Here is a 12,664-nt window from a genome sequence, read left to right as displayed (position 1 = left end):
AAAATGTTATAAGACCGCATTTCAGAACCAGGTCTAATTGCAAATATAGAGAGGCAGGCTATTCTGCATGTGATTGTCCATCCTTATACCCAAACCACAGGTGCAAATGACCCCTGAAGGTCTATGGTGCACCTGGTATTATCACTTGGTGCAAACTGGAAGGGACAGATATCTGCCTTTTCATGACCCCTTGTCTTATCTACCCGGTCAGAAATTAGGGTACTAAGTTATTCTGAGCTCAGTCTTTGCCCTGTCCTCCATACTGTGCAGCTCATTACATGGGCATTACATGCCCAAAAGCAGAAGGTGAGGTCCAGCCTTCCTTGCATAGATGTCAACATTCTTTCTCTCCCATTGTTTCAATGCATGATCCTATGGTGTGGTAAGCTGTCATGGCAGCACTTAGCACGAGCTTCCTGGTGCAAAGGTGTATTAGAAGACAAACATCTTGAATCAAGTCTCAATTATTTTTTTTCTGTCCAATTACATCTTATAAAGTGTCATTCATTTCTAGGTAACAGTGCAGATCTACGGCTGGTAAAGACTTTTATAGAACTGGGACTCCCTAGTGGAAAACTGGACTTCCTAATGTCTGAAAGAAATCAGGTAGTACAGAGCTAAATTTTGTCTTCCATTAGATCTCCTACAAGCTGTTGGTGTTGCTTCAGGAAGGCTTTCACAAGCTGGATTAAGCAGTAGAACTGGGGAATTCAATGAGTTTTAGTAGGATTGAGCTCAAATACCTGTTCTTGTGGAAAATGGTTAGATTGAACCCATTCGGAAATATCTAGAGCATTGAGGTAAAAAGCAATTAGGCTATTACTTAAAAGACTAGAACTTACACAAAGAAAATTGATTTGTCTTGTGAGTTTGAAACCTTTCAACCTCTGCCTGTTGGATGCTGAGTGACACAACACCAACAGAAAGCAGCATGTTTAATGATGGTAAATTCTCTGGAGGATGTAAAATATATCCAGAAGGTGTTGTCCGCTTCTTTTGGTGCATCAACCATTATTTCACCTGTTAGAATTTTTGTGAGATTTATATTCTTAAATGATAAAGAAATGTCTTTCAGGAAAACTCACTGCCAGTCCAAGCAGAGCAACAAAAATGAATTCAACACTCTGCTTTGCAGTGAACTCATATTTATGAAACAGAGGCCTACACTTATTCATAAGATAAGGATTTCCAGTGCTGAATCAGAAACATTATTATGATTTAAGATCAGTTCATAATCTTGAGTCAAAAATTTCCACCCTTTACTCAATAGCTTTTATACTTGCAAGTGAGTAGTTGGTGTTGGTCTATGAATTTGCCACCTTCAATGAACATCTCACTAGCTCTTACAGAACCTCTACTTACCATTATCCTGAGGTCATAATTGGAACTTTCAATCCTATAGTGTGGAAAGATGAGAAAGTTCCTATAGCACTGGAAATAGAATGGGTTTTGGCTTTTTTTTTTTTTTTTTTTTTTTAAATTTAAATTATAATTGATTCTTTAAAGTATCCAGTCACCTTTTTTCCCTTCTCTGGGAACCATTCTGAAAATGATCCACAAAATCAAATGTTTAGCTGAATTTTCCTTAAGAGAGGAGAAGGCAAGCCACCTTTTTTAGGCAGTCCTCTAATTGACAAGCTCAGTCAGGCTGAGATACTGAAGATACTGAAGGATAGATATATAACCTGGTGAAATATGACTTTTGATGTGTTTTAGTTGTGATTAATGTCCAAGCTGGTATTTTTCCACTTTTAAACAACCTGAAAGATTTGGGATGATGAGACTGAGAAGAAATCATTAATTAACAATGCAGACTAAACAAACAGGCAGGAGTTTAGTGGACTGTTTGTAGTTTATGTAAACTTTTATTTTAATGCAGTATTGCAAAGTGAGTATGCTCATGTTTTCTATTGCCAGAGCTGCAATTAGCAAGATGAGTTGTGTCACAAAAGCATTAATTACTAGATATGTTTGCTCTGAATAGCTGTTCCAATATTTGATGATTGTTTCTGTGGCAACTTGTTAGTTGTTTGATTTAGAGTCCTGTTGATTTGCCAGATGACACAGTTCTGAATAAGATTTGCCTGTAAATGTGTAGATCAAACAATATACTGTTGTTTTTTTTTGTTTTGTTTTGTTTTGTTTTGTATCACAATTGCCATTATTGTCGGCATCAACAAATTGTCTCTCTCTCTGGCACTCATTCTCTTACTGATATTGTTGAATAACAAACACACAACATTCACACAACATTTATTAAATGACATAATAATATTGTGATCACATCCTTATCACCCACATCAGCCATGTATGTGTAACGCATGTAGATTGCTCTGAAAGTAATGCTTCCTATTTATTTTCATGGAAACTATAACAGATACAAAGAACATGATTACACTATTTGATAGACCAAATTCTCAGGTACAAAACAGTATTTTTCTTTATAATCACCAGCATAGCTATGCATTTTCACCAGCGATGAACAGAAGCCTGCATACTGTGCCTACAAAAATGTGCAAAAGCAGAGGTGACCTGCTGTCACCACTTCTGAAACATAGCACCCACCGACTCACTGTGTTCACATCCACTGTTTATTCTCCATAAACAATCAGTAAGCATCCATGAATATCAGTGGGTGCCATTTTTTCCACATGAAGGAAATCAGTGCTTCATAGACACTGACTTCCACGTCAGGCCCCATTTTATCAGACTGCCTCTCTGCTGCCATTTGTCACAGCAATAAAATGTAGCAGAACATTGGCTGGAAGGTTCAACCTCTACTACCGTATCACCAACATCTGCATCTGATATTGTGGGTCAACATAATAAGATAGGAAGCATTAATTTCAGAACCAAACTTCTATATTATGTAAATTATTTTATCATAGTAATCTGTTCAATTCTAAATATCAAAAGCTTTTATTTTGTTGTGTAGAATATGGCTCAGAGGCTGAGCATTAGCAATTCTCACCACTATTAAGTGAGGCCACTTCAAGCCTTAATTATGAATCAGAAATCACAGAATCACATAATTGTACGGTTTGGAAGGGACCTCTAGAGATCATCGAGTCCAAGCCTCCTGCAAAGCAGGTCCCCTACAACAGGCTGCACAGGTAGACATTCAGGCGGGTTATGAATATTTCCAGAGAAGGAGAAATCACTCAGCCTGATATTGTTAGACTTACTATTAATAAATTATAGGCCCAGGTTAATATTATCATGCCTAAGGTAGAGGCAATGTCATTGGAGAAAACAGAAGCAACCACAGTGATTTTAACCCCTTAAAATACTGTCTTCTACAGTGTCAGGAAAAGTACAGGAAGTGTAGGATTGATCTTGTTCGAAATTTGATACTCATGTTATGTGTCTGAAGCTAGGAACACAATATAGGGTCAATTAAACTCTGACAAAAGATTTTGCCTTACCTCACTTGAGAGCTCAGTGAAGACAGTGAATTTCCACATGGACTGCACAAACAGCCATGTGATCGATAGTAACCAGTTGTTCCTGATGATGTGAGAAATACTTGAGTAAGTTTGCAATGTTGCCTAGAGTATTTTTGTAATAAACTGAAAGTGAAATTTCACGATTGTTTTCAAAGAGCTTAAATTTTTAGAAGGTCAGGAGAATGAGAAAAATTCTGACCCCACTGAGCATTCATATAGAAAATTTAGAATAGTTATTACTTTTGTGCTTATGATTTATTTTGAAAATGACAATAGCCTGGGATATATGTACACTGCAATAGTTTTTGATTCACTTTCTCCAACCTTTTTTCACCAGACTGATACTTTTGCTGATTTTGATACAATGACCGACCGATTGTTGGATGAAATTATTCAGCATATTCAGTTGTATAACCTCTCCATATCCCGGATAAGGTAAGCATTCTTACTGAATTGTCTGTAGCTATCTGTGGCTGTGAGCATCGTTCAGTGAAATCAGCTTTTCCAAAACTGTCCTATGTCTAAAGCCATTGAGGTCAGTGAGCTGAATTTTTACATTGTAATAGATGGTAGAGAGTAGTGAGGCTGAACAAAATATAAAATGACAGCTAAATGGTGGTACTAAACGCCCAGATAGAGGCCAATTGAGAGCAATTTATGTTTCCCTTATACTTAATTTAAATATCATATGTATGTTTTTTTGTATTTATATTATTCTGTCTTTCCCAACAGTTTTATTGGGCATTCCCTTGGTAATGTCATCATCCGATCTGTACTAACTCGCCCCAGGTTTCGCTATTACCTCAACAAGTTGCATACCTTCCTGTCCCTCTCTGGGCCTCACCTTGGAACCCTTTACAACAACAGTACTTTGGTTAGTACAGGTAAGAGTTAATGGGAGGGCACCTACTGCATGTCTAAGACTGCTTCTTGGAAAATCCATAGGTGTTAAGCAACGAAAGAAGAACTTGCTTCCTCTATGTTCTTCCACTTCTCTTTATACTGACAGTAAACAGAGGCATTTCCAAAGCTGAAGAAAACATAGTAGTGCGAGAGCTGAATGTCTCAGTGTTTAGCCTTCCTGGATGTTTAAGTTGCCACAACACTGAACAGTCCAAATGAGAAACCTAGACTTTTCTCCTTGTTTATTAGCAATTCAAGAGGAAACAAAGACATAAAATAAGTAGTTAAAGTGCTAACCTTACTGAATTCACTTTGAGTTTATTATTAAAGGCACATATCTTTAATCCCTTTTGTTGATAATTAGCAAAAAGGTAAAAATATAGTCAAATTTCCATTGCAGGTCTATGGCTCATGCAGAAATTGAAAAAATCAGGGTCACTTTTGCAGTTGACCTTCAGGGACAATGCAGATCTGCGCAAGTGTTTCCTTTACCAGCTCAGCCAAAAAACAGGTGAGTGAGGCTTAATGTAATTGTGCAGATGTTGGGAGTTATTCCAAAGGATTCTGCTAGATTGCCGTCTCCTACAAGGATTAAAAAATATGTATGCTATTACTGATCTTTCTTTAAATGTTCTGGCTTTTGAGAAGGACAACTCTTTCTAATATTAATATCTGTTTTATTTGTGCCTTTTTTTCTGCACAGTTTTAAATGAATATAGTTGCCAAACAGTTAGTGCCCAATTAAAGCCTCCATGATGAAGCAAGCCTGCACCTAATTTCATATTCTTCAAGCAAGAAATAACAGGCCACAATCATTTAATTCATTTTAATAGATGCAAATCATTTTTTCTTCTTTTTTATTATTTTTAAAATTTAATATCTCTTATCTCTAAGAAATAGATGCTGTGAGATGAAGAGCAAATTTTATCCATATTTGCAAGGTGAAGATTCTAATCAATCACTGTTTGAAACCAAGACAGTTCTTGCTTTTTTTGTTTGTTTGTTTGTTTTTGTTTTTGCTTTTGTTTTTTGTTTTGTTTTTTGTTTTGTTTTGTTTTGTTTTGTTTAATTGTTGATATATAATTAACCTATATGCACACTGGTAAGTATTAAATAGCTCACAAAAGGCGGATAAATAGTTTTAAAGCTATTCTTATGAATTTTAGTTTGTGCTTTGTGTTTTAATTGTTCTTTAACTATTTTGCACTATATTTCTATTATAAATGTATTTAATGCATTTGTTTATTACAGGTCTTCAGTACTTCAAAAATGTTGTATTAGTGGCCTCACCCCAAGACAGATATGTACCCTTTCATTCAGCAAGAATAGAAATGTGCAAAAATGCACTCAAAGACAGGCATACAGGTATGTTTCTGTATTTGCAAAGCTGTTGAGAAGGAATGTTTTTGTGTAACTGAGTTTGTTGCATCACAAGAGTATTTCATCAGATGCACATTTCATAAGGAAGAAAGTATTGTTTTCTCACAGGAAATGACTAAAATCAAGAAAAGCTTTTAAAGGCGTTATTTATTTGATGAATATAAATTGCAATTAGGTTGTGATTAAAGATTTCTTATTGATTCTTTCCCTTGCCCTCCTAATTATTTTTTTTAAACTGATGAAAATATAACTAGTTATTAACAATGCTCCTCCTTAGTTTACTGAATTATTAGTATTGTCTCATACAGTGAAATCTCTCTCAGCACATCCAAAGTTAATGAGCTTTCACTTTGTTTTCAGTAGTGTTTGGATGATTGTCATGTAATTTGAGAGATCTAAAATCGTATTGGTTTGGAATAAAATCATGTAAAGCACATCAGGATTCAATCCATCAGATGCCTAGCTCTCCTGTGAGCACAGCTGTGCACTGTTCCTAGTATTGCCTTTGTTACTTACAGATTCCCTCTTTTATAGAATATTCCATTGTTTCAGTCTGATACTAATTCCAGAAATAAAGTTCAATATAACTTTTTGCATGTTTCACATGTATGATTACCTAGAAATTGCAGTACTTCTTGGAAAGTAGAGACACCCAAACCCAAAAGTCAACATGGTTGCCTTCATACAGTTCTTTCTTTTTTACCCCAGATATGTACCAGGGGCATCTTTGATCTAGTATATACCAGACCTACATTCAATGTATGTTCATGAGTAGAAGTTTCCTGATCTGTTGTTGTTCCCCTATAAACTCCTGAGCTGTCTGCAGAATGATGGTCCTCTTGCATCACATTCCCCAGAGAAACCTGAATAGGCCTCTATGTCTAAACCTAATAGGCCTCTATGTAATAAGTCTATGCCAGACCCTTTTGCGTCCAGCTTCACAGACAGAATTAGTCCAACTCTCTTCCCCAGAGGAAACGGGAATATCTTCTTCCATCTCAGGAGAAATAGGACTAAGTGCTGAGATGTGCCCCACTCTGTGCTAGGGGCTTCATTAGATTTCCCTGGATAGACAATGAAGAACGACATTTGTAACATCCTGTTACTTGGCAAATCTTTGTAATAAAGTGTTTCTACTGCATTTTGTCCCCATTTCCATTTTCCACTGAGACTGTCCTTGTATAACTTGGAAAGAAAGAGGAGATCTGACATCTTTGGCATGTAACATCTAAAATCTTTTGCAGGTCCCATTTACGCAGAAATGATTAACAATCTACTTCAGCCTTTAATTGGGGCAAAGGACTGCACTTTGATCAGGCACAACGTGTTCCATGCTCTACCAAACACCGCCAACACATTGATAGGCCGAGCTGCCCACATTGCTGTGCTGGACTCTGAACTTTTCTTGGAGAAATTTTTCCTTGTGGCGGGACTCAACTACTTCAAATAGTGCCTGAACTGTGGAATAACTGAAGCAAACCATTTCACTGAATGGAGGAGAATTCCTTAGCCAAAAGCTTTTAGTATTAGAAAGGAGATCAGTTGGGACTTTCAGACTCTCCATTTCCATTTCTGTTTCCAGAAAATAAAGTGCTATGGCTTTAAGGCATTCAGGCTTCCAAATATTGGTGCTTTTGGAAGAAACAAATATTCCTTTTCAGTTTTTATGTCGTTTGTCTACATGAAGACATGAGTGAATTCCGAATGAGAGAATCAGAATATAGATGGTTAATTATCTAAATAAGGTGTGACCAACGTGTTTGCAATTTCTCTCAAATACTAACACAGGAACTTAGCTGTTCTTGATTTAATGCTTATTTATGTATTAACAAACACATCTGTAGCACTTTGGGATGATTAACACAAGAGGAAAGAAACGTATATGAACTCAGGTTAAAACCTCCTTTATGATGAACTGAAAAGTCAACATTCATGAAAATTTCAATGTTTCCATTTGTCAAAAGAAAATGATTTCAATATTCGTAATGATTTGTAACATGCACATATTCATATCATGGAAAGGGGGAAATATTTAACATAGAATGAAAAAAAATCTTGATATTTGTCTTTTTTAAGAAACCCTTAAATTAGTTAAACTTTTGTTCAAATTAGAAGCTGCCAGACTGGTAAGAGACTATTGGATTACTTGTGAAATAACAGTGGCATCTGTTAAGACTTCCTCTGTTTACATTTATAAGATACCATTATTGTGCTCGTCATTATAACCTTAGAGTTATTTTTTTTACTTTTACATTTGTATCCAAATACATTTACCCCAAGATAATTGTTTCTATATATCATTCCGACCCTGAAATTCGAAATTTGACCAGTAATACCCCTGTAAAAATAATCCAATGGAAATGGATCGGTGACCAAGAGCAGAAGGATTATGGAAAGCTCAAAAATATAAGGCTTCCTCTGCAATGCTCTAAGAAGGTTTTACTAATGGCCATCTGCAGTGCCATGTGCAGTCCTAATTATTGTATGGTTACAGCTTGTTAAAACATTTAGAGTTTATTAATACAATGATATCAGAGTTCTTTTTAAGAGTATCAGAAATAACCCATTTTTCACTTTTCTATTTTGCATTTTTTTAATTAAAAGTTACCAGCATTTTAAATAACAAATTTCAATAAATTTCTATAAGTTTTCATACCATTTTAATAAATTTTCAAAGTCACAGCAGTTTTTTCAAAAAAAAAAAAAAACAAAAAACAAAAAACAACAGAAAATGAATAATTCTTCACTAATATTTTTGTTTGGAAGGATGACCATTTTTTTTTACTGAAAGTGTAATTTGTTTAGAAACATAACTGACCAACCTTGTATAGTGAAGGAAACGAACATAAAAAGTGACAAAGTTGGTTCCAGATGTCAAGACTATCAACAGAGATCTAAGATAAAGTTGTGTAGATTTCTGAAATAGGAGGAACCCCCAGGGAAATATTTGTACACACACAGGATAAAACTTGCTGCATTCTGAAAAAGTGGGAAAATTACATAAAATTAGTTCGAGAAAAGAGTTGCTAGCAAATTGAAGTGAAGATGATCTAGTAGTTTGGGCATGTCTTGAAATAGAAAGGAATAAGTAGGAATATACAAAAAGCTAAGACTAAGGTCATGTAAAATCAGGTAGGTATATTTCACTTAAAAATCATCTTCCGCCCTTCAAAAGTGACACTGAAATTAAATAGAAAGAATTACATGGTGCATTTCAATAGTGACAAGTTTTGTAAACACTAAATATTGCTGTAATATTTGAATAGGTGGATACTATTGTTGTTTTTTTTTCTTTGTTTGTTTTCCTTTTTAAAATTAACATTTTAAAGCTAGAAGCTGAATTTACTTGGTTAAAAATAAATTCTATGTCAGGAATCAAGAACTTCTGGTACCCACATGTTGTTTTTGGAAGTCTTCATGGCTTTTCAGCCTCACAATTTTAGTTCCAGCTAAACCTATTTGTCAGCATCCTTCTTCCTTGGTAAACTATTTACACAGTGTCAAACATACTGAGACTTTTAGGTTAAGCTTCTACACAATGCAGTGGTTTTGATCTGAAGCCACTGACTTCCATGACTCCATGTCCATTGTGAAACACAAGGAAGAAAAACAGTCCCCAAATATCAGCAGTCTTCAGTGAATTCCGTAGTGATCTGTTCCTCTTTTAGAAAATTTTCACAAGTCTACACATGGAAAATTTTTGAAGTTACTGAAAGGCCACCTTACACATATATACATACTTAATGCATGCATGTGTGTACGCAGCGTATACAAAGAAGTACAACAAAAAAATTGTGCTTATTTCAAGGTCTCATAATGCCATTTTTTTAAATCCTGAGTATACTGAATATGACAGCATACCAATATCGTGCTTCTTAAACTCAGATTGATGATTTCCTGCCCTGCACATCAAACAACATTCTTAACCTTTTGTTCACATGTCTGTGAGGTCTCCTTTGTATTACTGCAGAAACTGGTGGCTCTTTCAATACTCTACACTGCTATCAGTACTGAGATTGATGGATGAACATACCTAAAGGTTTCTGTGTTCCTATACATACAGTATTCTTCCATGGCCTGGTGTCTGATTTCAGTGGAGTTTGATTAGGTTCATGCAACTTGCTCCTTAGAGGATGTGATAGAAAGCTTCTATAGAGCCTCCAAAAAAATTTATGAGACATCATTCCAGAAAAATGATGTAACACAGATTTTATCTTTCTTCTGCTGCAAGAACATTATGGGAAATATTAGCAATAACAGTCTACCTTATCTTTCATTTTGAGGTTCTTGTAATAGTCTCCCTCTCTTTTTTTCTTCTCTTCTTTTTTTTAATAGGATATTGCCTTGATAATAACACAGGATATTTTAAATCATCTCTAACAGTATAAAACATCTAACTGGTTGGACTTTGTCACAACACAGCAATCAACATTGATTCATTTTTAGAAGGTTTTTTATGTTGATTTATATAGAGAGAAATATATATTAAGAATTAACTTTGTAGCAAATATCAGCTGTACGGTGAGCATCTATTGTGTTAATACTTGGAATTTGAATGTATTGTCCTTTCATATAAATCTTCATTATATAAATTTAATTTCATTAGCAGTATTGATAAGGCTTTCCCTTCTAACTGCAAACATTTGCTTTGATATATCTGTGAAGGCTGTGCTTATTTCTTAAGCAAAGTCTTACATTCACAATGGAGAAGGCGGTTTTTCAAGGAGTCAGACAGAGTTGGGGACATTACTGTATTTGAAATGAATTTTATCTCTGTGGGATTCTTTTCTAAAGAAGGAAAAAAAAATGAACAACAAATACCAATTTAATGTTTCTTCCAGGCTCCAATGAGTAAAATATGTTTGTCTAGTGAGGTTTGACAAACAGTCCAAATGAATAAATTCTCTCAAGGAAAGATAATAGATCACAAGATGGGAAAAGGACAACAAAGAGTCAGGATCCCAGGACCTTGAAAGACAATATTAAAAGCTAAAGGGAAGGAAGACAGGAAAGTGCACTTAATGTAAGACTTTTTTGGGGCCTAGATTGTACGTGAAAACTGGACTGAATCACGCTTGTAATTACTAGCTATTTTATTCTTTGAGGTGCAAATTTTCACTGGTACAGCTGGATAACAAGAAAAACACTAGAGACAAATCATGATCATTTAAAATTTGGCTTGAAATGAGTCTTTTCTCAGCCTCCAATGATGCCCATTTCTCTTTAACAAAACTGTTCACTTGTTTTCAAAATCATGTCTTTCCACTGACTGTAGTGGAAGCTGAAATGGATTGGGTTTAAAAGGATGTATCCTTAAGGTTTGAAACCTTAGCACAGAGCTTTGGAAATCACTAGTAGGAATACTGAGCTTTTACTTCAAAGTGCTTCATAAATATTCACTGACCAATCCTCTTTACTATTCCCTTGCTTAAGATAGGCCAAGCTTGAAAGAGAAAGCTATTACATGGTTATGTGAAAGCTAGGAATTCAGGCCAAAGCTTTCATTAGGACTTGTATGTTTTTCTGGTGCTTTCTGCATGGTAAGAGAAGATCACTTCCTTTCTACTGCTGCATTTGAAGTAGCTAATTGGTGATACAGGAGAAAAGTGAGAACTTCTTGTAATAGTGGTTAGAACCTTTTGAAGGTTTATGCAAGTTTCTCATTATATAATGATTAGTCACGGTGCACTTCTGCAGTAGTCACCTATCTGAATGACTGTTTTCTTTATGGACTTAAATTTCCATTTGAAAATTATCATCAGGACAGACCATCATATTTCATTCCAGCTGGTCATTTGGATGCTAAATGTCATGCCTGTATAGAATTATCTTGAGAGTGTTTTAATTCAGTACATATGCACAACAGTTTTGATTTTGAATGTTATTAAGTAATTGCCAATTCCTGGTCAATCTTTAATATTTATTTACCCCTTCCCTTTGAAACAAATGTGACCACAGCAAGACCTTATGATTCCCCTAATTTGCTATCTCTTGAGTGAACTAAATTGCCTTAGGCAATTCTGCTTTGCCCAGTCATTCCAAAGTTTACACAGTTGCTTTTCCATTAACTGATTTCATCTCCTGCTTTTCTTTCTGGCTAAAGCTTCCATGAATGCCTTTTTTTTTCCATCCTTCAATCCTTACCTTCAAAAAAATCTACAAAACTATCTCATTACCTGAACACCTTTGATAGTCTCAAGAATAACCCTGGTGACTGCACCAACAAGTGTATCATATTGTCACCTTTTGTAGGCCTCTCTTTCAGCATCTAATACATCCAGGCCTACTTTGCGCTTCTGCGTTCCCAGTATGATGCTAATTCGTGTTTTTACATGTTTTATTTAATGTGATCTTAGTCACAGTTAATGTTTAGGGAAAGTCTGTGATGCATAGACGCCTAATGCGAGTTGTCTCCACCTTGACATTAGAGACAGCTCTGTTTTCTCACCTTGTGACCATCAGACCTATGACATGCTGCTTCCCAACAGGTTGTGTGATCTGAAAAACATCTGCTGTTTCCTCTTTGTTTTAGTAAGACAGTATAATACAGGAAAGTCGTGCACAGGGTAGAAATGGTTATAAAAACAATTTCATCACTCTGGAACCATTTTAAATGCAGATGAGCTAGGCTTTCTCTGTATAGGATAAGAGCATAAAGAATAAATATGTACAAGCTCTGCTTATGCAAAAGTTCAGGCTGAATTAACTTCTATTATAACCTTGAAACTTGATTTATGTGCTTTTGTGAATTCAACTCTCTACTTCCACACAAAGCACTGGAAGATCCTATTATCTGTGCAGGAAACTAATCGCATCTGTGCAAAACTGATTCCCACATCTACATGTGCCAGAAATCCATTAGGTATATGCATGAAGTTACACATCTTCAAGCAACCTCTTCATTGGAAAAGTAAGAAACTGCGTGATAGTAAACA

At 35.4% G+C, this 12,664-nt stretch overlaps 1 protein-coding gene across 2 annotated transcripts in view; it reads left to right on the top strand.

The window, feature by feature from the left end:
• The window catches only part of FAM135B (family with sequence similarity 135 member B), a 177,190-nt gene extending 168,595 nt beyond the window's left edge, over positions 1–8,595 (top strand). For both annotated transcript variants that reach the window (XM_052703566.1, XM_052703567.1), the window contains exons 15-20: positions 515–606; positions 3,784–3,881; positions 4,179–4,330; positions 4,750–4,860; positions 5,601–5,714; positions 6,974–8,595. In XM_052703566.1, coding sequence (XP_052559526.1) covers positions 515–606; positions 3,784–3,881; positions 4,179–4,330; positions 4,750–4,860; positions 5,601–5,714; positions 6,974–7,179 — 773 coding nt within the window. In that variant the 3' untranslated portion in view covers positions 7,180–8,595. The remainder of the gene's footprint in view (positions 1–514; positions 607–3,783; positions 3,882–4,178; positions 4,331–4,749; positions 4,861–5,600; positions 5,715–6,973) is intronic.
• Positions 8,596–12,664: the final 4,069 nt, after the last annotated feature.

The sequence above is a fragment of the Tympanuchus pallidicinctus genome, unplaced genomic scaffold, assembly GCF_026119805.1.
Source record: "Tympanuchus pallidicinctus isolate F22 unplaced genomic scaffold, pur_lepc_1.0 scaffold5, whole genome shotgun sequence".
In the NCBI taxonomy this organism is placed as follows: domain Eukaryota; kingdom Metazoa; phylum Chordata; class Aves; order Galliformes; family Phasianidae; genus Tympanuchus; species Tympanuchus pallidicinctus.
Note: the sequence above shows the minus strand (reverse complement) of the source record. Positions and strands in the feature narration are given on the sequence as shown.